The following is a 27,393-nucleotide window of genomic DNA, read 5'->3' as shown; positions in this document are numbered from 1 at the left end:
GATGTTCTTAGGCTACCCAGAGGATACTTAGTCAAGGACCGGAAGTCGTGGGCCGCTTGAGTCATATGTAAAAGAATCTTCCACTCCCAAGTGAATGGCGATCAGAAAACTTTTCTCACTTGCGTGAACTTCTACACATGACTCCATCCTCCCGCTGGATTAATCACCTTGATTCAAAAATTAAATCCACCCTCTCCTCTACAAAATAATAGAGGGTATTGTAATGCAACATATGAACGATGTGTTTCACTAATACGCTGAAGGTTGCCACCATCACGCCGTTGAATTACAATGTCTCGAGAGTCCATATTCTCTATAACTACCACAATAACAACTTCGTTTAACACAAGTGCATTGAAGCGTCTTTCATGTTCACCTGCAGGTCTTTTGTTTGCGGTGATTACTATTTTATGATCATCTGATGATATCATTTCTAAGGCTGTTTTAAATAATTGAATCAAAAAGTTATGTTCATGTAATAGTTATTGCAGTTGCACAATGATCTTTCGCCTAGTTGCTCGATTAATGCCACAGCGCTGATTTATTTCACTTTCAGAATTTCCAAGGAAATAAATCTGAAGATATTTGTATTCGCCATCAACTGATGGCAACAATGCTCCTGCACGGTGGTGAATTTGTCTTTGAATCTCTAATATTGAACATAAGCGAACATTTTTAAAATAAGTTTTATTAGTAGTAGTAGTTTATTTAACATATTTTGAAGTTTAAGAGTACTCTACTTTCAATCCCCGTAATTAGACCAGCGCGTTTCTTGCAATAATACAGTATTGTCACCTGACTTTCATACATATGCCAATTTATAGGTTGTTTGGATAACGGAAAGTAGATCAAATTTAACTTGCAAGATGTGACTCAAACTAACAGAATTATTCTACATACATATCTACAAATACATAGGTACACTGCAAATGAAATAAATCTTTTAAATTGTATGCTTTAGCCTCAATTGAGTATGTTATACACACTGTTATACTTTTGAATATTCTGCAAGAAATGCTTTGATAGAGGTTCGTGTCCTAAAAGTGATGAATTCAGCGGTTCAGGTGGTGTTGTTAGTTGTGGTAATTTGACCTTTCCATTCGCACAACATAATCCTGACGGTTCTAGTAGAAACTTTAAGGCATTACAATATTGACAAATATAAGTCATTGTCCCAATATTGACTGATTCGTCGCCGGCGTAATCGACTGTTGGTTCATATCTAAACGCCAAACGTTCATAATTAATTGCACCGGTTGATCGTCTGCTTTGTTGCCTCCTGCCTGAAGTCGATGGTATAGGTTCTTCCGTAATTGTTGTAGAAATTCGCACTCTGTTTGCCACCAAACGCTGCCTGCGCTGTTCATTGTTTCGAAGATTATGCACTCGACTTGCATTACGCGTACGCCGACCGATAATGTGACGCTTGACGATTGCCATTTTCTTTTATATAAATAACACGACAATAACCTCCAAAACACAAAATACACTATTTTGCTTTTGCAAAAAAACTCTAAGTAATTAATGTAAATATTTTCTTATAAATAACACCACGATAAACCTCTAAACACACTTATTCAATAAAACTGGTGACAAATTTATAAATTTCCTCCTGATAAAACTGCAAAAACATGAATTAAAATCGAAGAGTAGAGCGTATTAGTGCATATAAAGTAATAATAAGTAACAAAAATTCATTCGTCTGTCCGTTTCAAAATATATAAATATGTTGCAAGTATTGCTATTGAAAGTTTTCAGTAAATAATTTTCAATAATTTTTTTTTTGAACAGCCGGAATAAAAAAGCAAGCGACCGAAATTGAACGATTGAATAATTTACAAATCAAAATATTGAAAAACAAAACTTAAAAAAAAATTTGTATGGAAAAAATTTACTTTTTGGAATTATCCAATTTTCCGACTTTTCATGCAAAGTATAAGATATTTTTATTTCTAAACCTTCCTTGATCTACAGCGAACAACCTCTGAAAATTTAATCAAGAGCCGTTCTCTTAGCGTTACTAATAAACAATCATTAATTTTTATAAAATGTTTGTATGAGAAAAAGAAAAGGGCTGTTTTTAGGGGTTTTCCGGTAATTATTCGGATTTTCCTCTCTGTAAAAACCATCCTTGAACCTCAACGAACATTTTAAAAAAAGAATTATCAAATTTGGTTCAGTCGTATGAAAGTTATGCGCGTACATACAGTTTGGCGATTCATTTTTATTTATGTATATAGATTATAATTTTAATTAAAGTTATAAAATTGTCTCCAGCGTTGTAATGTCGTCGTCCAAGGAAGTGCTGTCAGGGTAACGGTTCAGTGTGGTCAGTAAGGACAATACCGTTTCCCGCTCTGACGACGAGCACGCTCGACTATTTCTGCCGGCGCTCGTGTAGGCCTCAATAATAGAACACCTTTACGTTGACGCTCCTCTGCTAAGACGACTGCGCTCGGCTACTTCTGCCGGCGCTCCTGTATGCTTCGATGACGATGTCCTAGCGTACACGTTGACGCTCGCGTGCTACGACGACTGCGCTCGGCTACTTCTACCGACGCTCGTGTAGGCTTCAATGACGCTGTTCTGGTATACACGTTAACGCTCCTCTGCCACGCTGGTGATATCCTGTTCAACCACTTTTGCCGCGTAAAAATACCGGACCGCGAGGTTAAATGGTTGGTAAAGGATAAACTCACTACCAAGCCTTACCCTTAACAGACGCCTTTCACAAGCTAGAGGATATACTTACTGCGTAGTCTGATGCTAAACGTGTGTACAATGTCACAGTCCCGTGCTGACTGACTGATCTCAACTCCCCAACTTATTATTTCATCTGCATTTCTGGTTTCTCAATCTTCTTGTGTTGCTCGAAGTGGCGTGGTTTTCCCGTTGTTTTTTGAACAATAGAGTGTGCCTTTATAGGTTATGTGGACTAAATTCTTTATAGATATTTAGTTCTCACAATATTAAGATCGTGCTATCTAATTTCAAACAAAAGGTGTGCAAAGAAGACACCTATGGAATTTCAACATATTGGGAACAGATACCAAAAGGTTACCGTACTCGACAATCCTTCTTAACCAAAGGAACTCCCATCGCGATAGCGTATACGAACAGTGGGACTCCATTTCTTGTTTTCTGCAGAAGAGGCGGTAGATTACTGCTACCCTCGCAGAAATACTTGGTACTATGATTAATGTTACGCCGTCACTGTAGAAAAAAACATAGCATACAAAGTTAAAATGCAGCCGTTTGGGTATGGTAGCGCGAGAAGAGGAGGGCAAAAAGACGTATTTTCAACAGAAAGAAGATAGAGGGCGTGTGTATGAAGCTTGGGTCGCGGGCTAGGCTAGGTACACTCGAAATTTGAAGGGAACACTTTTCGAAACTTCTAAATGGTGAATGCAATGCTGCGACGGATGAAGAAGAACGCGCACTTGGCTACTCGCCCAAAACGAGGATAAAACAGCTCTAAGGCTGCCGAAAAACAACAAAGCCCCAGAAGTCGGTGTATTACCGGCTGAGCTGTTCAAAGCCGACGGCGAGGAGCTGAATAAGTTTATGTTCCAGTTGCAAAGCACGATTTGATCGAGTATGAGTGTGCTCTACTCTATCCGCAAATAGGGAGATGACACAGACTGGGCCAATTATCAGAGTTATTGCGTATGAAAAAATGTAACAGAGAAAAAAATAGAAATATTCCAATTTGTAGAAATTGAGAATTCATCTTGAAGATCCGCTTCAATGAAAATATATAGTCTTTATCAGCAACGTTATGTATATGTGTAGGAAACAAAAAAATTTTAAAAAATTATTAGAGAAACTTACAAAGAGCTCACAGTAGTAGCAGGGGCCTAAAGTTATAGAAAGAAATTTCATATTGTTATTGTTTTAGAGTTATACCTATAACTGCGTTTAGTGTACTGTTAATATAACTTGTAATAATATGTATAATATATTTACGTTAAAAATGGCTAGACAGTTATCTATTAATAACTTTGAAAGCCTCAATTAACAATTCGTATTTATATAAGTAAGGAAGGGCTTCGGGTGTCACCGAACATTTTATACTCTCGCATGATAAAGTGATAATCGAGATTTCAGGCGTGGTTGTGAAGCGATTTCACCCATATTTGGTACATGTCATAAGGGTGTTAAGATTATATATATACCGAATTTCATTGAAATCGGTCGAGTACTTCCTGAGATATGGTTTTTGGTCCATAAGTGGGCGACGCCACGCCTATTTTCAATTTKAAAAAAAGCCTGGATGCAGCTTCCTTCTGACATTTCTTCCGTAAAATTTAGTGTTTCTGACGTTTTTTGTTAGTCGGTTAACGCACTTTTAGTGATTTTNCGTTTTTTGTTAGTCGGTTAACGCACTTTTAGTGATTTTCAACATAACCTTTGTATGGGAGGTGGGCGTGGTTATTATCCGATTTCTTCCATTTTTGAATTATTTATGGAAATGCCTAAAAGAAACGACTCTATACAGTTTGGTTGACATTGCTATAGTAGTTTTCGAGATATATACAAAAAAGTTAGCAGGTGCGGGGCCACGCACACTTTTCCGAAAAAAATACGTCCAAATATGCCCCTCCCTAATGCGATCCTTTGTGTCAAATTTCATTTTAATATCTTTATTTATGGCTTAGTTATGACACTTTATAGGTTTTCGCCATTTTGTGGGCGTGGCAGTGGGCCGATTTTGCCCACCTTCGAAATTAACCTTCTTATGGAGCCTAGAAACACGTGTACCAAGTTTCATCATGATATCTCAATTTTTAATCTATTTACGCTTGCACGGACGGACGGACGGACAGACAGACATCCGGATTTCAACTCTACTCGTCACCCTGATCACCTTGGTATATATAACCCTATATCTGACTCTTTTAGTTTTAGGACTTACAAACAACCGTTATGTGAACAAAACTATAACACTCTCTTTAGCAACTTTGTTGCGAGAGTATAAAAATTTATTATTCCTCACACACTATGCATACATATATGGAATTAATTCATTTACCAATTAGTTTAAGAAAATATAGTTCTAATATTGGAAAAAATAAAACAAAATAATATAAAAATACTGAATGTTATTTAAAAGAATTGTATTTGTTAAAATAACAAATGGGTATCAAATATATTAACATATCGAGGTAACAGATATGATTGTTACTGCTAACCAAAATAATAAAGCTAACAGAAATTTGGTTAACAAATACTTTCTGTTATGCATAACATATAGGTAAGATATGCGCTAACAAAAGAATCTGTTATCTTAACAGACGGTAAAAGGATTTGATAACAAACGTATGTCATTCTGTTAGAAAAAGACAGTAAACAATATTTGCCATTGGCTAGTGCGAGGATATCCTTGAATATCAAATGATGATGTGTTACTTTTTCCCTACTCTCTGAACAAAAGTAACAAATAGTTTAACGTTTCCAAAAGTGAGCAATAGCAGGTCGCTTACCTGTTTGCTAACAGATACCCATCTTGCAGGGCTCTACACTCTGTTACAAAATTATAACGTGGCATTTCGACAGGCAACAGTTTGTGGTTTACTAACTGTATTTCCGTACGTATTGCCTATGTTGATTCCATATTGCTTATGGAATCCAATATATGACATGAAAATTCGTATGGTAATTATTGCACGCAATGACTTTCACTTCAACACTCAGTTTTCATTTCTATCACTATTTAGAAGAGGTGACATATACATATATGCAATATAGTAAGTACCATTTTCAAAATAATTTAATGTATTTTTCCAAAAAATCAGTATTCAGTTTAATATTGTTACTTTGCAGAAAATCCTTAACGAATGGATTGGCGACTGAGTGAAGTTGTAAATTTAATAAGCGTATTCAATCAATTCGAATGCTTACGTAATTATAAGAGTTCCTCTTGCAAGAGGATCGCCAAAGAAAAAAAGCCTCACCAAATTGGTCAACAGACATTATGACAAAAGTTGTTAAAATCCTGTCCATCCTTTCAAACTTTTCAATTCAAAAAAACTTTTCAAATTTTTAAGCGCTTCTATAGTCGTACTTGCCTGCTCGAACCCTTTCCCAAATGATTACATTATGATAACAAATGCCTTAATACAGATTTGGCAACGGCAGTGGCGATAGGTTTGACGGTTAGTTTACCATAAACTTTTGCCTGTCGAGATGCTGGGTAACTATTTAGAAGAAAGCTTGTTCTAGAAAACATGTGTATTGGCAACTCTAATACTGTGGAAACAATTTTGGGCAATATTCTGAGAAAACCTCACAACTGGTTTGTGAGGAAAAATTGATGAGGTTTGTTGTGAGGTTATTCTTATTCAAACCTCACAAAACAAAAACACAAAATTCACCACTTTAGGTGAAAAGAATTTCAGTGTCTAACAGTTTTTTTTTTTTTAAATAAACAAAGCTGAATAAAGAAATGGGCAACAAGGAAAAGTAAGATTTTTTGAAAATCTATTAAATTTGGTGCATAAATAATTTAATTTATTTTTAGGAATTTAAAATTTAAAAGAACAACTCAGGAGCAGCTGCAGCATTATATAATGTTCTGCAAGCAGCATCCTGAGTTGCAACGAAAGAAGCTGACCAGCCCTCAAAAGCTGCAAATGTTGTGGTCGGAGTTAGCAGAAATATTAAATGCCTTAAAAGGGCCAACACGCACAGCAATCAAATGGAAGGAGGTAAGTTTAAAAGTGTTTATTTGTTTCACGAAAGAATAATATACATATTTTTAAACATAGTCGTTAACGCATTGGAAGCATCAGTTGCGTAGCCGAGCGCGAAAAGATAAAGCCCGCCCGCAAATTACTAGTGGAGATCCTCCGGCAGTTGAGGTGCAGGAAATTTCAACCTTTGGGACAGCAACGGTTGATGGAGTGCCGGATATTGGGAGTTCGGATCACCAGGTATTTTTTGTTTATTTACACATAACAATTGTACTCACATATAATTCTTTTTTTTTATCACATATATATACCCTTATAATTATAAAAGCCACTAATCGGCCCGTTTTATACTTACAGATATCGTCGCCATTGTATACAACAACGGACCCCGTTCCTGCTCCAACTCCATCGCCAGATCCTGCTCCAGCTTTTCCTGCTATATATATCCGCACTTTACCTTCGTCACCTTCACCTCCCACTTCACCACCTCTTATCGTATATTCTCCTGATGTATCCCATTCTAGGTTATCTCCTCCCATCCTAACTTCTCCTACACCATCAACTTCTGCTTCAATCGTTTCTGAAGCCCCTAAACCAACAGCAGTGAAAATGCTTGGAACAGTACTAAAAAAAATGAAGGCGCACGAGAGACGGGAAGAGCGGGTCATTTCCCAACAACAAAAAGTTTTAGAGCAAAACGAACAGTTGATGGGTGTTTTGATGCAGATGGCACGGGAGAGACGAGAGGAGCTGCAAAAAACCTCGGAGCAAAACCTACAATTGACGGGGGTATTGAGCCAAATGACGCAAGCACTAACAGCTATGACAACAGTGCTCAATAACCTTACAGAAAAATTAAACCACTGGTAAGCTAATATTATACCATTGAAAAATTAAATACTAATACATAAATTAATTTCTATATTTTGCAGATCACAATACATTGACGCATATCACGTAGGGAGAACCATTTCATTTTGTCTCATCTATGTGTTCTTAAATAGTTAGGATTACATATTTTTATATGAAGTATTTATCAGATCTTATATTATTAAATAAGTATATTTAATTAAATAGCTGATTTATTTAAACATGTATTTTTATTCATACCTAGAAAGAAGTAAAATGTGCAATGTACAAAGACAAAAGTTACATATTAATTGTAATAGACAAATAGTTATATTTATAATAGATAACGCATTTGAAAGTTCAGCCATTCTATTTCAATAAAATAATTGCAAATTTCTTTAAAAATATTAAAATTAACAGAACACAACCGATTTTGCATTGTGAGGTTTGCTTTCAGATATCACAAATTTGTGAGGAAATTGTGGGCATTTAAGCTTTTGAATTCACCTCAGCATAAGGAAGACCTCACAAAATTCCAAAACTTCTCAATATGTGGTATATACAACTGTTCAATAGCCCTACTGTACAACTTTAAAAATTGGGGGAAAAAAATGAAAAAGTGTTGCAAACTAGAAAACGATTCAGTTTTATGATTATTCAATTTTATTTAAGTATTATGTAATAAATGTTTTTTTATTATTCCAGTTTAATAATTTATTTGAATTAGTGTCCAATTGATCCCACTCATGGACTATGACGGAATTCCTCCGCGTTGAACATTACCTTGAGGGATCGCATCGCCTCACTAGCACCGATCAGGCTACTGGACTTCATCGATGCGCTGGGGCTAAGTGAGTCGATGTGAGTTAGGAGAGGGCACAATAGACCTAAGGTCGCGGTACATTCCTCATATTCAAATCTAATCTAAACATTACCTTGAAGCACATTTTCAATCCAAGTTTTATAATTGTTGATATAAGAATATTAATTATCGACGTTCAATTGCTTGAGATGTTGCTCCCGGCAAAACTCATCAGGTCAGCCTTTTGGCGAGATAACGGGCGTGGTACTCGATTTAGTTTAGCCCGTAGGAAGGTAGAAGTGCCGCCCTGCTGTACTTCAGGGTCAATTAGCTTAGCCCGTATTATGTTCACACTAGGTTTTATAATCCTCTATATGGTTTTACGCTGGCTAGGCTAGAAAGTGTGGACGTGTATACGTTTACAATTTTCGTTTGCATCCACCATTTTTATTACCTCCGTAGATCTTTGGATTGTTCAAATAATTGGATAACACACATTGACTGCGTACAAGTTTTGACCCAATGGCTTTCACTCTAGCTTTCGCTTGGGCTAGAAATTTTTTCTTTCTCGAATTCTGTTAACAGTTTTCACTTAGGCATTTTAAATAAATTATTATTCACTTCTAATTCAAAAAATATACAGAACACAATCAGAGTAGCATTGAAGTCTTATAGTTTTGCAATACCTATTTTATGCATATTATTTCCAAGTTTCTAAAGTTGAACAGTTACGTTATTAAAATTGTTTGCAAAGTATTAGAATTGCCAGTAAACAAGTTTCATAGAATAAAATTTCTTCCAAATACCTACCTATAAAACTTAACGAGCTATGATTTTTTTTGCAATAGTATTATATGTATATTACTGCGATAACCATGTGAATTAGATGGATCCGCAAGAAAAAGATCGCAATGGATTTTTTTCCAGGAATAAATTGAAAATGAGGTGGCTGTCATTATGGTAACAGATATACTGCCCCAACCGGCCGACTACTTCAGAGATGTGAAGATCCATTGATATTTCATAAAGTCTCCTCGCTGCCAGTACGCTAAATATTGGTCAAAAAGCATTACAAAGCCATATAAACAAGCCTACTAATCAAAAACAAAACCAGCAAAATTTATTTATATAAAGTCCTTTTTTATCTTTTCTGCTTGTCTTTTACAAAACAAAAAATCAATAAAAAAAATAATTGCATAAAAAAGTATAGTATATGCATTCATTTATTATATAAACATTTGGGTACTATGACTAATTGCACAAAGTATGATATACCATATTTAGCAAAGACTATATTTTCTAGCAGTTTAACAAAAAATTAATTGGAAAATTTCGTAGAAATGTCTGAGATTTCAAAATGCAAAATAATAATAAATAAATGTAACACACGTTAACACATACAAATTAATTATTTTGCTGACTGTACAAAACTATAATCATTATATTGTAAATGCAAATAATAGGGAACAAATTATTTAGAACTTACACCTTCACTTTCTTTTTTACGTTCCTCGCGGATACGCTTAAATGCTTCAGTTTTCACAAAATCTACTGAATTATAAACTACACCGCTTTTCAAAGAATTTTTCGGCAATAAATCGACGTTGCTGGATTCCTCCTTGGTTAAATTGCTTGTGCTTATGCTCTGTCGATTTATTGTTGGTGGATTCGTTACATCTAAATCAAAATACTGTAGTCGATGCTCATTTTTTGTGTTTTTTTGTAGGGGATTACATTCAGCAGACTCTTGATACATTGAATTTGCTGTAGATTTTGACCGCTGATGTAAAACTGAAATATCTGTAGGCCCGCCATTATTACTTCTATCCAAAAGTGAACTAATTTTCCTTGGTAATGTGCGAGTTTCTAATATATATTCATCTATTTCTGGCATTACTTCTATTGAAGAAGATATATCTACGGAACGTCGCATTCCATGTTCCAATAATGATGAATTGACTGCCTGTAAATCAACTTGGTATGCATACTTATATACGTTTTCTAAAACATTATAATGATTTACCTTATACACATTCGGTTTTAGATTTCTATCCACTGAAGGTGGAGTTGAAGATTCTATAAATCCCTTCTTTACAGGTTTCTCTGGCACACATTGATTTTCGGATTCGCCTTCAGGTAGTTTATTGTTAATACTAAGTTTTGGTTTCAGTTTGCGGTTTACTGGGGGCAATTCGGTCTTTAAATATAAATATTGAGATTAAATATGTAGCATGTTTTTACATTACAAATATATTAATTAAAGTAACTTTATCTTTAAGCATACATATTATCCCATCCATAAATTCAGACAAACTAAATTGTGTCATTTGTTTGTGTGTAAAGGTAGGGGAAGAAGTTTATTATTGCTTTTCTAGGGTGCAGCAGTTTTACAAACCTTTCAACTATGATCGGACCAAACCCAAAACAAGTATATTAAATTTGATGCAATTTGTAATAACCAGAAGGGGACGACGGATATCTTAAGATATGTATATCAGCATCCAGATCATTTAGAGATATCGATCTGAAATTTACATAGATCCTTTTGTTGTTGTTGTTGTTGTTGTTGTTGTAGCGGCAGAATCCTTTTGTCTCCAAGAACCCTTTCATTTATCGGAGCCGATATCGGACCACCATTACATATAACTGCAATACCGACTGAACGATAAAAATCATGTCCTGTAAGTACTTTTTTATTTGACAAGATATCTTGACGAAGTTTGTTGTAATAGTGTTGCCCACAAAAACAAGCGAATTATTAAACTTAGGAGTAAAAAGTTGTTTAATTTTTCTACGGAATTTTATAATTCATTTAAGGACACCTGAGTTAACATACCCTTCTGACCTAAGCAACACTAAGTTTTGCCAGGTGCAATCTGACATTTCCATTGGAAAGTTTGACATTTTTTAGCATAACATCACTCAGAACGTTTTGTCATTTAATCGTGAATTGTACTATTTACAGGGAATTAAAAAATTCATCTCGGCCAAAAAATGGAATTAACTCGTGAACATTTTCGTGCGATCATTTTTCACAACTTTCGAMTTGGATTATCACGACAAGAGTGCATCGATGAACTAAAATCTTTGTATGGCTATGAAGCACCATCCTATAGCACTGTGAAAAACTGATATAACGAATTCAATCGTGACCGACGCTCGCTCAAAGACGAATTCCGTGAAGGTCGTCCAAAAACAGCCGTTGTGCGTGTACTGATAATGCAAGACCGTCATGTAACATACCATCAGATAGAGGCATGCCTATGCATTTCTCCTACCAGCATACATTCGATATTGCATGCACACCTGGCCGTAAAAAAGGTTTGTTCTCGTTGGATCCCGCACAATTTGACAATCGCTCAAAAAAAGGCTCGTGTGGATTGGTGTAAAGAAATGCTGAAAAAATACGATCGCGGTACTTCAAAAGACGTTTATAGATCGTCACAGGTGACGAATCATGGATCTATGCGTATGAGCCCGAAACAAAACAGCAATCGACCGTGTGGGTCTTCCAAGACAAGCCAAATCCAACGAAAGTTGTTCGTGGAAGAAGCACTTCGAAGCAAATGGTCGCCTGTCTCTTCGGCGAAAATGGTCATGTGGCGACTGTTCCGCTTGAGCAACGTAGTACGGTCAATTCTGAGTGGTACACCACCATTTGTTTGCCTGAAGTCTTCGGAAAAATTCGAAAAACGAACAAAAGAAGACGAATCAATCGGCGTTCGAAAATTGGTTTGAGCGTATGCAAAAGTGTATAAATCTTGATGGAGAATAGTTTGAAAAACAATAAAACCATTTTCGTTGATAAATATTCCTATTTTCATTATTAGGCCAGAAATATATATAGCAGTCCTCGTATAACTTACGTGTTGTATAAAATCATAACGAAAAACATTTCCTTCAAGTTTGTTAGGTGCCGCGTTTGCATAGAAATGTTCTTGTAATTTCTTTTGATTATTTGTTTTCGGATGTTCTGTTGTAGCCAATGCATAATGTGAAGACTCTTCAGTTTCCGGGGTCCATATCTTTTCGTTAAATATTTGATCTATATTATGATATGGCAACTGATGAGATCGTGGTATATCATAACTTTCGTCTACTATTGAATTGGCATCCAGTGGCCCTATAGCTGGCGAAGTATTTTCCGTATCGGATAATTGTAATATTTCTTTTAAAGTTCTGTAACCAATATTAAAATCTATTACGCAAACTGTATTATTATATAGTTTTCTTTAAATACCTTTCATTCTTTTTAAAATCAAGGGATAAATTTTGTTTATTTTTATACTTTTTGTTCATTTCGGTCGGTTGATTCTTTTTTTCAGCGTCCACATTATATTTGAAAACATTCGATTTATCATTTACATCATCAGGTAATTTAGAAAAACGTTGCGAATATGTTAAAACAAAGGATTCATTTTCAACGGAGCTGTCGGAAGGCCTTGTATTTCGGTCTAAAGAAAAATTTTTAATTATTTAAATTACACAGAAATAGTTAGTAAGTATAATACTTACCAACATTTTCTCGCAAAGGCATCGGGTATGTCCAATCATCATCATCCGTAAAAACGCTTTCGGAATCCGAATCCGAACGGTTAACTGTTGCGCAATTTGTGGGAGCCGGTACGTGCTTCTAATTAATGAAAAAATGTTTATATTAGGTTGACAAATATCTCCTTCCGCCTTTTTGTTTTTTGAGTTTCGCGGCTATGTATAAAGCGTTACAGAGCTCGTATTTGACAATATTTGGAAAGGTATAACTTACAAAACGACGATATGCATGATTAGTTTGGATATTGCGTCCAACAGTTATAGACGTGTAAACATGAAGTTCACTAACACCGAAATTCGCGCTATTTTAAAGCTTTCCTTCGATAAAAGCAAATCCGCTGGAGAAACGTTCCGTGAGATTAATGGTCTTTTGGGGGATGGTACTGTATCTCTTCGAACTGCGGAGGAATGGTTTGGGTGCCGCGTGATTTGGCGCAAAAAAACCTTCTTGACCGAATCAACGCCTACGATATGCTGCGGAACGAACTCGACACATTTTTGGTGACTGGCGATGATAAAAGGATCACATACGACAATATCAAGCGAAAATGAACGTGGTCGAAGGCCGGTGAATCGTCCCAAACAAGCCGGAATTGACGGCCAGGATTGGAAGGGAACCGTCCACTATGAGCTGCCCCCATATGGCCAGACGTTTAATTCTATCCTCCAATGAGAGCCACTGGACCGCTTAAAGAAGGTGATCGACCAGAACCGTCCAGAATAGTTCAACAGGAAGGGTATAGTGTTCCACCAGGACAACGCCAGACCACACACTTCGCTGATGACTCGTCAGAAGCTACGGAAGGGGGTGGAAGGTTTTATCGCATCCACTATATAGCTCGGCCATAGCGCCAAGTGATTACCACCTGTTCTTGTCCATGGCGAACGCCCTTGTTGGTGTAAAGTTGAACTCAAAAGAGGCTTGTGAAAAGTGGCTGTTACAGTTCTTCGCAAATAAGGAGGTAGGCTTCTATGAGGGGGGTATTCTGAAGTTGCCGTCTAAATGGAAACAGATTACCGAATGAAACGGCGCATATTTGAACTAAATCCGATTACTGTAACACTTTATATAAAGCATTGAATAAAGAATAAAATGGCGGAAGGGAGATATTTGACAATTTTTTTCAATAATGTACGACCAAAAAAAATATGAGAATTTGCCACAAAGCAAGTCTGATTTGTGAAGGAAGCTACACCTATTGCGTTAAGAAAAGCGTGGATTACTCAATATGTGAAAGTGTAATGATGACCTACATATGTCAGGTTATATTAGAAAATATTTTTCTCTTTTTAATTAGAAAAAATTTAGAAACAAAAAATTGTGAAATAGTTCCCGAAGTAGTTACGATATTTTAGCCTATGTATAAGTATTTTTTGCCTATATGAAAAAATTATATGTAAAAACTTTATTAAATACTCAATTGTCAGCAATATGTGTATGTGTAATAGAGAAAATATTATTATTGCATATATGCGAAAATTAAGACACTGGTCATAAAATAAGGTGGTACGTAATCCAACTTATTCTGAAAAATATTTTATTTTCCACTTTATTACTTAATTTTATCATTTTGACAGAAATTTTGTTTCCGAATAAATTTTTCAAATAAATACGAGAATGAAATAGGACATTATTGTTACCAAAAGTAAATTAAAAAAAGAAGAAATATTATTGTTTCGAGGCATACGTATTGGATGCAATTTATTAGCTAAATTTAATATTGGTTTTGAAAGCGTTTTTGGAATATAATATTAATAATTAAAACTGTTCACTTACTGCATTATAGTTCGTAATTTTTGGTGAATACGATTGGTCATTGGTGAGATTCAAGCCTATATTGTTGTGACTGCGTGGAGTGTCATAAAATTTTGGATCAAGATTATTTAATGGAGTAATTGGATTTTCAAGCTGAAAAAAATAATCAATGTATATTTATTGTATGCTACAAATATTAAAATAAACAAGTAAGGAAGGGCTAAGTTTGGGGGCAACCGAACATTTTAAACCAGGATTTTAATTTACTACTCCGTAGCAGCGAAATTTATAGAATTACTGCTATAGCTACCGCTTTCACGTTGACGGGAGTCGTAGCAGAATCATAGCAGAACAACGAAAAAATATGTATGTGCTCTGCTTTGCTTGGAGTTTTCTCAAGTGAAAAGTGAAGTGCTCTGCTTTACGTAGCCTTAGCGGAAGCAAAAAATTTTCATGTGCACTGGCTTCCGCATGTGTTCTTTTTTTTTGAGTTTTTACTATTTTCTGTCATAATTTTTGAAAAAAAAAATATGACAATTAAATTTTTAATTTCAATTCATTTTATTATGACAGAAAATGGCAAAAACAGAAAAAAGCAAGGGAATTATTACTGTACAATTTTATTCGGTTATTTAATTACTTCTTAATTTGTGCACTGGAAAGTGAAAGAATCAAATGGAATTTTAAATTGCGATATATGAGAAGAAGGCGTGGTTGTAGTCCGATTTTGGGTATTTTCACACTATAACATGGAATGTTAGTCGAAATAGGTAGGTTGGGTCCCGAGATATGGGATTTCACCAGTTCTCATAAAACCTTCTCATACCATCTCGGGGGTACAATTTAATGTCTCTGGCGTAATTAGTTATGGATTTTTTGCATAGTTACATATATATATGTGTAGTGAACGGGGTTATCATTCAATTTCATCCATTTTCACACTGTCGGTAGGAGTTCTTATAATATTCGAGGCTACGTTTGGTTGTTTGTTGGTTTAGGAGATAAGTACATTAAATATATTAGAGGGCGTGGTCAAGCCCACTTTTCCAAACTTTTTTACACATACATAAGTGCCCCTTGCTACTGCGGTCCCCTGTGCCAAATTACAATTTTATATCTTAATTTAGTGCTTAGTTATGGCTCTTTATATGTTTTCGGTTAATGGCGATTTTTGAACGTGGCAGTGGTCCGATTACGCCCATCTGCGAACTCGAATTTTTGTACCACGAAACATGCACGCCAAGTTTTAACAAGATATCTAAATTTTTACTCAAGTTACAGCTTGCACGGACGAACGGACAGACAGTCACTGACTGCTCTCGTCATCCTGATCATTTTTATATATATAACCCTATATCTATCTCGATTACTTTTAGGTGATGCGTACAACTGTTAGGTGAACAACAGGATGCAAGAGTATAAAAATTGTAGTTAAGAACTGATCTGCGATCAATAAATATCTAAACAAATAAGTTAACTAGCTATTATTTCAATATTTATGAGAAAAAGTATTCTATTGTTTTATATTTAACAGATAATTTCAGGTACAACCAATGAAAGATTAGGTGCTTGCTCTCATAATTTAATTATAGGAAATTTTTTGAGTGTCTGAAAAACCTTATAATAAAACCAGAAGTTCGAGTGTCATCGAAAATGTCATAACATAACTACTTGCAAGGATCAAAGCCAGCTAAACAAATTCAGGTGTTGACAAAACTTGAAATTGAACTTGAAAGTATTCATCCAACCTTTCTGAATTTCGATATTATAGCCGATAGATGCGATATTAAGTTAACTAAAAGTTCGTAAATATTTATGTTAGATATGTGGGGCTAAGAGAAGTGTTGAACAAATTTTACAAGTTTTTAAGACAAGTTATATTTCGATCTAAATAATTTTTGGGCGTAAGGTGAAATACCGTCTTACTCTAATAACTTTATTTGTGTTTGAATTGTATACTGTAAAGGTTTTTATATAGGAAGCAGGCTTGGTTGTCACCTGGTTCCGCTCATTTATATATCGTACAATAGTAATAATTGGATAACCATACACATCTAATTAGTTTAAAATTCTAATGGATGACAAAAGTACATATCTCCCAAATTAGCCAAATCAGCGAAATTTGCTCACCAAAAAAAAAGGTTTTTGATATCGGTTACGACAGTGTGAAAATAGATGAAAATTGTTGATATAAAAACTAAAAGTGTAAATCTATAAAAATAAATAAATATGTAAGAAGCATTAAATTTCACACCCGGAATTGTACAAGATAGTTTTTTAGATGCCGGTATCAAAATTGGACGACGGGGATAGCACTGTAGGTGACTCCAGACTTACCCGTCTAAATTTAACCAAGTTTGTTACGTAAATAAATAAAATTTAGCATCTTCGGTTGAGTTGATATCTTACATATATAAATTGAGAACGATTTTACTAAAATTTAACGCGAAGTAACGTATAGTATTAAAACGAAGTAACTCTGTGACCTTCAATATAAGTTAATAAGACAACGATTTTATTCATTTACTACTCATATTAATACATATAAAGTTTTGCTAACACCTAAAGGTACTTCCCAGGTTTTGATCTTTGCAAAATGCGAGAGTATAATACCTTCCGTTACACCCGGACTTAGTCTTTCTTTACTTTTTTTTTAATATTATATTAAATATTTATAATAATTACTTACATGTTTTGGTGTGCCAGAGAAGCATTCGCTAATTGGAATATATGGGCCAGAGCAGGTGCTTAATGAAGGGGATGATTGTACACTAAGTGTGAATGTTTCTAATAAAGGTGAGTTCTGCAGTTTTAAATTTTCTGGTACTTTTCGTGTTGCACCATTTCTTTCATGATTTTGATTTGTTGTTGTAGATGTATTAAGATAAATATTACTTTCATTGTTCAAAACGGCAGTAGTTTGATTGATAGAATTCGTGGTTTCTCGATCGTTATTTGAAGCCGAACTTAGATTATTTTGCAAAACGCTGCTGTTTTGTTCCGAGTTAGCATAAGTTGACTCCCTATTTTTAGAAACGTTGTTATAATATATCGGTGACGGCATTAAAATACCTAGTTTCTCTTGACTTATTTCTCTGTTTTGATTATCTTTCCTTGATAATGTATTAACCGGCACTTCCACAGGAATTGCATTTTTATTGTTTGAGGAGCGCCATTTAACTGAAATGAAGATAAAAAAGTATTCATATAATCAATTTTGTAATCTGCATTTTACAACATAAGGAGGTATTATCTTTTTTGCCAAGACACAAAGTTTCTTCAAGATATTTTATTTTTTACTCAGGTCACAGCTTGCACGGGCGGACGGCAATTCAGAGAGTCACCCGTTTTGATTTGATTTTCGTCTCGTCATTATGATCATTTATACATATACATAGAACCCTATACCTATCTCGATTAGTTTTAGGTGATACAAATTGAAAGGTGAATTTTATCCACATCGTTTCCTTCATCACCTCCCGCCCGCGTATCTCAAATACTAATGGATATTTTGACGTAACCGTTGGTAGAACTTACAGAAAAATTTACCAATTCAAAAAACACGCAAAGTATAAATCAAAAATTCACCTTTCAATTTCATGGCAGCAGTACTACCGTTAGGTTCACAAAACTCTTATACTCTGTAGCAACATGTTGCAAGAGTATAAAAACTATTTGTGCTCACTGAGAAAATTCCCGAAATTGGACACAAAACTAAATTAGCATTTTTAACAAGAAGTAGGAGGGTTTCGCATTGAGTTACATTCGATTTTCAGACATGTTTGTGGAAATGTTCATCATCTATTTTATTTAAACACATGAAACTTTTAGCAATTGGTTTGTCACTTTCGTGCCAATTCAACTGAAGAAGTTGTTAGCCAATAGAAAGCTGTAATGTTGAACGAATTACCCTTAGTCGATATATTGTATTATTGTCGTATTTTTTTTTTTATGATAAATTACCAAAGTAGAACTTAAAAAATGTAATAAAAGCGCTTGATTTGATTATGTTTCCATAAAATAAATAAAGAAAAATTACCATTATATTCCAATGAATGGTTGGTGTCGTGTAAGTGGCATACTTGGCAAATACAATTAACCCAATCACGCATGTCTTCTGCAGAATCAGCAGCTAAATAATAGGTCCGTTTCGGCGTTTTAATATCAAACATATACTGAAATTTTTGTTTCCTGTTTTCCAAACGGAGACCACAATCAACCTGCTCACATTGATCTAAATCAATAATACCTTTCAGTTTTCGACAATTACGATCAGTGTAGTATTCAAGGCAAAACTGTTCAGGTATTTCTCCTTGCTTTAGTGTAAACCAGCGACGGCGCCAACACTGCAATACAGAAGATAAAAGCAATAATATACTTTGGTTTTTTACTTTTCTTGACTAACATTTTTAGGATCTTAATAAAAGTTATTGTATTGTATATACAATTTGCCAATTAATTGTTTGCAAAAGTAAAAATGCATTATAAATTCATATTTCGTTAAGTATGATTTTGCAATATGTTGCTAAAAAGTATAATAGTTTTGTTCACCTAACGATTGTTTGTACCACCTAGAACTAATCGAGTTCTAAAATCAACAATAATTCGCAAGCATACCTAAGGTGTAATAGGGTATAGTCATGCTTCTGGGTAAGCAGTTACAGTTGTAGAGCTATACCCGTCATTCATTCCCGTGGATAAGCTTATGACAACTGCCCCCGCCACGATGTAAACATTTTTTCTTGGCGATTTTAACGTCAGGTTGGCCAACGAGGACTTTCTTGGTATAACAGTTGAAAAATTGTACCTCCATGTTCATAATGGAAATATAGTTGTCTGTAACGTTCATTCCAGCACAACAAAATTTATCATTTAGGAATGTTGGAGTGAAATGTTTTGTGGAAGATTAATAGTCCTTTGCGCATTGGCAACGCGAAATACCGCAGTAGATAGATCTATGAGCTATACGAGATATACGGCGACATTGGCATATTTCAGCGAATCAAGAGACAGCGGCTATGCTGGCTAAATCATATTTCCTGGATGGAAGAGTACACTCCATCTTTGACGGTTTTCGATTAAGTACCCGCTGGTGGAAGCAGAGAAAGATCTTCGTTCCGTTGGAGAGGCCAGGTGGAGGACCTAGTTGCACTTGGTATCTTGTATTGGCACCAAAAACCGAAAAAAAACGACTGACGCGCTGTTGTTAACTCGGCTATAACCGCGTAAGCGGTGTCTACTCCAGCAAAGAAGAAGAAGAAGCCTATGGCAGTTGACATCTGTTCTTAAAAATTGTTGCCATAAGTCAATATACTAAGTGCACAAAAACTCCTCGCGCGTAGCCAAAAAAACTTTTGCTGTAGGGAGTTAATATTGAAAAGCGACTTGTTTTTGCTATTGGCAATGTTAGCAGGCTCGCTGCGTACTGGAATGACTTTTTTGTGACGAAACGAAGATAATGGACCCACCAAAGTTTGGAAAAAGCCAAACACAACTGTGTAACAGAAGAACATCATACCAATAGCAATGTTAACAAGCTCTCCATAATGGTGTGGTGTATTATGAAAGCTTTTTTTCTATTTGGTTGGCATGACATCTGTCAAACATATTCAATAATCGTAGTGAGATTTTGTACGGAAAAATGATGATTTGCTGAAAACATTAATTTTTTGTTTCCATTTGAAGAATAGTGCTGCATAGTTGTTGCTGCTGCTCTAACGGGTACCTAGCCCCCTTTGGGATGGTAAGGGTTAGCCAAGTTGTCCGGACCGAAGGGAGAAGGGAGTCAGATAAGTGGGGTTGATGGGGCATGCAAAGAGGTAGCCATAGTCATGCGGATAATCATTGCACGCAGGACATATATTGGATATGCCAGGGAGCAGGAGTGTAACCTGCTACAATATCCAGAACGAAATTGCGTAAGTGTCACTCGCGTTTCTAGCGGCAACTCGATCTCTTCGTCTGGGATGGGTGGTGGTTTGGCTCCGAGTTCGCCATGTTGATGGCTCCACTGTGAATAGTAACCAGTGCTTGTCGAAAGTACGAAATCTGGTCGGAGTACTATCTAAGGTCGTCGACGTAGTTGAGGAATGATCTCTTGATGTTCCTAGGAGGCGGTTCCGCTCCAAGCAGGTCACTGCAGGGGTGATTTCTACGAAAACATCCCAGCAGGAAGTTCCTGGAGAGTTCATTACGCTCCTTAACTGGGAGTATAAGCGCCTCACTATGTAGGTGTTCAATAGGAGACATCAGGAGGCATCCTGTCGTAATCAGGAGTGCAGTGTTCTGACCACTTTAAAGTTTCTTCCGGCCGGCCAATTCCCTTGTAAGTTGGCAACAATTTTTGTATGAGGAGAGAGGGAGTATAGACTATCAAAAATTACACCTAAAATAATGAGCGTACGAGATTATGAAAACTGCCTCTGGTGGCTGTGGGAGTTTCGAGATATACATAGAAGTTAAAAAATAGCGGAGAGGGGACACCACTCTGCGGAACCCCTTGCTTAATTCTTTTAAGTTTAGAATTTTTACCTCGAAACAGTACGGATGATCGCTCAGGTGGTCAATGTCCTGCAGTAGCGTTGTGTGACTGCAAGGCGTCAAGTGTCTTCACTATTGGGTAAAGGAGAGTTGTCGGACGATAGGACTCTCCTTTGTTAATGGGTTTCGCAGGTTTCAGTAGTGGGACCACTTTTCCGACTTTCTACACCTCGGGTATTTAAAGTGTGGTCAGCAACAGGTTGAGGACCTTGGTGAGGTGGCTTACTCCCGCCGATCACAGATGCTTTAGCATAAGCATGTTGATTTCATCGGGGCCAATGGATTTAGTTGATTTCGCCTTATTAATGACATTCTGAGTCTCCTCATCGGGGAAAGTAAGTGGTGCAGAGTCTTTAGACATGTAGCCGTCGGGTAACACATCGTTTGTTTGGGTAGAGCGGTGAAGGTGTTCTCAGTAAATTCTTTTAAACCGACCCAGTTAGCTTTGTTAAAGTTAACAATATGTTCGGTTGTCCACAGAAACAAACTCGGGAGGTTTCTCGATCGAGATAATTATGGGCAGGTGGTCCGATACCTCCTAATCCAGGGTGTTATGCGACTCCCGTGCTCATTGGATGATTTGCAGCCAGGAGGTAAATTCCGCTGTATTTTAACGGAGCCTTCCCAACACCGGGCCGAATTGGGAAGTAACGGTGGCCTTACCGCGTCATGGGGTCTGGCGCGGCGGACCGTTGAGTTCCCCCAAATAAAACATAGACCTGAGAGCTCACCTCGCTGAGCCTAAGGTCGTTCTGCTGCAGGCAAGGGCGGCTCAGGAGCTAAACACAAGTTTAGCTTCCTGGACGCCCTATCGCCTGATGAGCGTGCGCTGTTTGAGGAGCATGCGACGCAGGGGTCGTCTGCCCCCTCAACCATCATTGGGATGTCCGGGTGGTAACGATGATCCTCCAAGGAGAGGAATGAGCGGTGCCAGCTTAAAATGGTACCTTAGGCACCTCCAGGAGGGAAGAACTCCTGAGGTAGCCGAAAAGCTCGAGAGGCACAGGGTCAGAGGCAACACCACCTCCCCGGCCTCGAAGGTGCGTAAGGGCGCAAACACCGCATCCAACAGCAAGAGGAACAGCGGGGCTCGGGATAGCGGTCATGCAAACGCGAATCCAACCGTTACTACTGGTAGCGCAAAGACAGCAACCCCGGCAGCCAAACGCAAAAGCAACCAAATCACGCCACAGGAGCCACCAAACTCCAAAAAGCCGAGCAGGTAGCAACTGCGATCATAGCGGAAGTCCTAGAAGAGAAGCGAACAGCGGAAGAGGGGGAGCTACCCTCTACGCAGGAGCTCATGGAAGGACTTGAAGACCTTGCTGGCGCTGCAGGGGACGGAGCAGATGAGGACCAGCCCCTCATTGAACCGATCCTATAATGACCGCAGGTATGGAAGTAGCCCAGGTAAACCTGCATCACGCGGCATCAGCATCCGCTGTAATCGCGAGCAGGTTCTCGGCGGATAACCTGGGCATCCTGTTAATTCAGGAGCCATGGGTCCACAGAGGAGAAGTCCGAGGCCTCAATGTGGACAACAGCAAGGTAATCTGAGATCTCTCCAGTGAGAGACCCCGAGCCTGCATWGCAATTAGAAGAAATATTGATCACTTWTGTATTTCAGAATTCCTAACAMAGGACCTAGTTGCGGTGCAGGTCAGAGACGAAGAGGGGAAGGACGTCGTGTTGGCAACGGCCTATTTGCCAGGAGACACTCCAACTGCGTCCCCTGAGGTTGTGCAGGGCCTGGAAGACTATTGCGGGAAGAACAACTCGAAAACTTCGGAGGGAATTGGTGCAGGGGTCGCAGGACCACGTGCAAAACTCTCCATACCTATGGGACGGTTTCCAAGCATATTCCAAGCGGAGGTATATGCCATAAGTCGGTGCGTAGAGTTAAACCTCCATCGCGGCTATCGCAACGAACGTATAGCCATACTAAGCGATAGCCAAGCGGCACTCAGGGCGATCTCATCATACGAGGTAAAATCGCTATTGGTGCAGGAGTGTATAGACCGGCTGAATATTCTGGCAGAATGCAACCAAGTGCTCCTTATTTGGGTGCCGGGCCACAAGGGCATTGCTGGAAACGAACTGGCCGATGAGCTTGCCCGCGCTGCAGCATCCAACATGGTAGGGCCAGAACCCTTCATAGCGGTAGGTCCCCACACCATAAAGGAACAGTTCCGCAAGGATGCASYAGTGGGTAGGGAGATACATTGGCAACAACTTTCAGGCTTGCGTCACGCAAAGCTGCTRATGAAGGGTTACAACCTCAAGAGGTTTAAACTCATAATCAATCTCCCAAGAGACAAAGTCAGGCTACTGGTCGCCTTTTACACCGGCCATTGCAAACTCAAGAAGCACTTATTTAACATGGGCCTAGCTTCTTACGCAAATTGCCGGTTCTGCGACTGGGAATCCCAAACTCCAGAACACCTGCTAATGGATTGCCCAGCAATTTGCAGACGCAGGATTAAGGCCCTTGGATCCATGTTTCTAAATCGCCTCATTAGCACCTAGCAGGATATTGGAATTCATCTATTTGCTGGGGCTAAGTGAGACGCTGTGAGTTAGTAGAGGGCACAATAGACGCGGTGCAATCCTCATTCTTTATCTTATCTAGGTGGTCCGATGCGATAGTTGGCATTTATCACACCACTGCTAGCAATGATAATATTGGCCGACCGTTCCCACGACAGTCGGGTCTACGTCAACCGGAACGGACCCGGATTTTTATCCGGCCAAGGACTGTCAACTCGGCAGAATTCTGCCGTTACAACAACAACATAATATTGGCCGAGCTATTACAGGTGCCCATAATTCTGGTGGGGACTTCGTCATTCATTGTGCAGAATGCCGAATCGTCAATCTGTTCCGCAGCTAATAAACCGGGATGTGTCAGGTTTTTTTTTTTTTTTTTGTGACTAAAACTCCTTTTTGCGTTGGTGGACAGCCCTTGGTCGGATGAAATACAAGTCAATTTCGGTGCGTAGAACCTGCTGCCGTGGGAATCGTTGCATACATAAAGAACAGGGATAGTAATTTATGGATTTTTGGGCACAATTTCGATTTCTTTGGCACCGCGATTTGAAGGTACATTTAGAAAGAGGAAGTCCTCCTGATTAAAAAACGCAAACGCTTAATTTACGAGATATTCGACCTTAAAGTTCAAAAATTCTCAAAATTCGAACATTTCAACATGCTATTTTAACACATTAAACACACTTTACTCACATTTTTCACTTCAAATTAATTAAATTAAACTGTAAACTTTTAAAATAAATCCACATTTTACACTTTTAGCAGTTTTTTTACCTAAGAAATCTTTACTTTAAAAAGTACATTTTACACTCCTAGTGAACATCATGTGTGCTAAAAATTACGACGAAATGGAGCGCTGCATGTGATAATTAGGAAATTCGCTGAAATTCCTTTTTCCCAAAAATTCCTCTATCCACGTAAATGGTTATGTTCTTTACTTAATTTAATAAACAAATAAGCAATATTATATAGTAATATTATATATAATATATTGTCACCTAATATACAAAACAACGTATTATCAAAAATAAATGGAAATCGCTGAAAGATATAATAACCAAAATTTAATATATATATATTTAATTAAGCAGTTCCTGCTGGGATGTTTTCGTAGAAATCATCCTTGCAGTCATCTGCTTGGAGCGGAACCGCCTCCTAGGAGCATCAAGAGGTCATTCCTTGACTACGTCGACGACATCGAACAATACGCCGACAGGACCTCGGACGCAACAGACTTCCGACAGGCACTGACCACCATTCACAGTGGAGCCATCAACACCTTCACCGACTCCCTCCCCGTGAATGGCGTACTTGGAGTCAAATCACCACCCATAGCAGACGAAGAGCTCGAGTTGCCGCGAGAAACGCGAGTGACCCTTGCGCAACTTCGTTCTGGATATTGTAGCAGGCTAAACTCCTACTTATCCAGAATAGACCCTGACATACCTAACGAATTTCCTGCATGCAATGAGTCTCCGCATGACACTGACCACCTCTTTGCATGCCCAACCAACCCCACCCATCTAACACCCCTTTCCCTTTGGTCCGACCCCGTCGAAACAGCACGTTTCCTGGGCCTCCCGTTAGATGACATCGACAACACTGATAACCCTCACCATCCCAACGGGGACTGATAATCGTTACAACAACAACAACAACAGTACGCAAATATGATAGATAATAAATTTGTAATAATTAATGTAACTTTTTAAGATAAGTAATAAACAGAAAATAAAACAATTCATAAAAAACATCGCATATTCAAGAGAAATGTTTTCAATAAATATTTAATTACTATAACTTAAAATATTACATATATATTGCATATATATTCTGACCACAAACACCTTTATTATTGAAATTTTCGCTAATTATACAAAACACTAAATTAAACACTTGTAAAATGGATAAATGTTAAAATGCAAAATCATTAACTAATTTACATAAAAATTTATATTCGCAGTTTAATAAAATTTCATTTTACACTGATTTTGTCAGTTAATTATAGCGGTTTATTTCTGGCATCCCGCCTTTTCTGATATCAGCTGTTCGAAATTCCCTGACCTCCATCGCTGTCAAATAATCAGTTAACGCGTTTGAGAATAAAATAGAGCCAAATCCAAAGGTTCGCATCAGCTTATCCATGCCATCGTGGGATGGTATACTAAAGCCGGCCCTAGAGTTTTATTTAATTTTAACATCAGTGTTGTTTTTGTTATTGTTGTTGTTTTAGCAGCAGAATTTATGTTCGCAAAATTCTAAAACTGGACGAGACTAGCTACAATTTGGAAAAATTTATATAAAATTAAGGACCGTGCGAAGAACTTTGGCTAACTTGATATTTACAAGTTCGAAGCCTTTTTCTTATGCGCATCATTTTCAAGTGTTGACATAATGTGATAATTATAAACATTTCTTTCATACTAATTTTTGCTAATTTTCCGTTTCATACTTTTTCGTTATTTCTCTTTATGTGATAGTTTCAGCTAGTAGCACTTTAAAAACATTTCTAAGTATATTATTTATGAACGTTGGCACAATCAACACTGATTAGTTGACAATACAAATGTAGACATACATGGTTTGTATGTATGTGTAACTACTTATTTGGAATAGCTTATTCATTTATATACATACATATACACCACATAATGGAGGAATAAGAAAACACCTTATTTTATATATTAACTATTTAAAATACAATTAAATTATTAAAATTAATGAAGATTTAATAATTGATAAGATTACTTCGAAACTACGGGTTAACTATTCAATTCTGTTCTCATTCTTCATACTTTTCACTGCACCACAATATGAGTTAAAAAGACAGTCTACTTACATATGTATTTACATTTATTTTACTACATCGTAAGAAACTAGCAGAGAATAATTTATATGCTAGTTGATTTTATGCAAATGAAATTTCATTCTTTCTTAACATACCGATCTCCATATTCTCTTAGAAGGTGGCGATTTTATCAACCAACCTTCGTAATGAACTTCTTTATTCATTGCAGATAGTTTTAACAAATATTTCACACCAGATATAAAAACCAACACAGAAAAATTCTTAAGTGCCTCTTGATTGTCTCATGCCTCACTTAGTGCCCGACGGTCCGCCATTCCGTAGTAATCGTAAATGTTATTGTTCTCTTTTAAGCAATGTAGCTGTTCTTCCGTCCGTAACGTTAATGTTGGCGCAAGTCTCGAAACTTTGTGGTAACTAAAACATATATTTGATCTTATTTTAAATATACCTAAACAGGCTCAAAATCACAGTCGAATACTATTATTTATAAATAGATACACTATTTTTAATAATTGGATTTCAATTTTGATACATCACATTTTGAAAAAATGCCGATATTTCTCAAATCTGTTCAAGAAACAACAAGCAACTATTTCGTCACTACGAAACTGCGGCACGTTGGGAACTAACTGAAACATTATACAGCTTATGCATTCAAATAAAATTTAACAATGGCACAATTATTCGTACATCTATTGTTATCGATTACTCGACAATGTGTCAGAAAATTCGACAACGGCAATCTGTTTCAACAGATCTGCCGTTTTAATATTAGGGGTATTCGCTTACTCTTGCAATATAGCAGATTGCAAAAATGCAATACCGAAATACACAAGGGCACGAGAGC

General features: G+C 37.1%; 3 protein-coding genes across 4 annotated transcripts; 1 reads left to right on the top strand and 2 right to left on the bottom strand.

Moving 5' to 3' along the window:
* Positions 1-761: 761 nt before the first annotated feature.
* LOC108972160 lies at positions 762-1,495 on the bottom strand. The gene is made up of 2 exons (XM_018938661.1): positions 995-1,495; positions 762-923 (listed from the first exon to the last, which is right to left on the bottom strand). The coding sequence occupies exons 1-2, from the start codon at positions 1,438-1,440 to the stop codon at positions 905-907; spliced, it is 465 nt and encodes a 154-aa protein (XP_018794206.1). The 5' UTR covers positions 1,441-1,495; the 3' UTR covers positions 762-904.
* A 4,381-nt stretch (positions 1,496-5,876) lies between these two features.
* LOC108972166 lies at positions 5,877-9,323 on the top strand. 2 transcript variants are annotated; one of them, XM_018938675.1, is made up of 6 exons: positions 5,877-6,462; positions 6,521-6,707; positions 6,768-6,932; positions 7,050-7,558; positions 7,625-7,636; positions 7,684-9,323. In XM_018938675.1, coding segments are annotated over exons 1-5 (879 nt in total). In that variant the 5' UTR covers positions 5,877-6,445; the 3' UTR covers positions 7,626-7,636; positions 7,684-9,323. The 2 variants fall into 2 exon arrangements, with proteins under 2 accessions (XP_018794220.1, XP_018794219.1); XM_018938674.1 differs by having other exon boundaries at positions 7,625-7,698.
* A 506-nt stretch (positions 9,324-9,829) lies between these two features.
* LOC108972165 (protein daughter of sevenless) lies at positions 9,830-27,159 on the bottom strand (the record flags this gene model as incomplete). The annotated part of the gene is given in 9 exon segments (XM_018938673.1): positions 9,830-10,306; positions 10,367-10,540; positions 12,210-12,522; positions 12,584-12,797; positions 12,859-12,976; positions 14,672-14,803; positions 17,340-17,830; positions 18,690-18,996; positions 26,681-27,159. Coding segments are annotated over 9 exon segments (2,295 nt in total), but the record flags the coding sequence as incomplete, so codon positions are not given.
* Positions 27,160-27,393: the final 234 nt, after the last annotated feature.

The sequence above is a fragment of the Bactrocera latifrons genome, unplaced genomic scaffold (genome assembly GCF_001853355.1).
Source record: "Bactrocera latifrons isolate USDA-ARS-PBARC rearing strain unplaced genomic scaffold, ASM185335v1 scaffold_381, whole genome shotgun sequence".
Classification (NCBI taxonomy): domain Eukaryota; kingdom Metazoa; phylum Arthropoda; class Insecta; order Diptera; family Tephritidae; genus Bactrocera; species Bactrocera latifrons.
The sequence above is the reverse complement of the archived record's forward strand: the minus strand, read 5'-3'. Positions and strand labels throughout refer to the sequence as shown.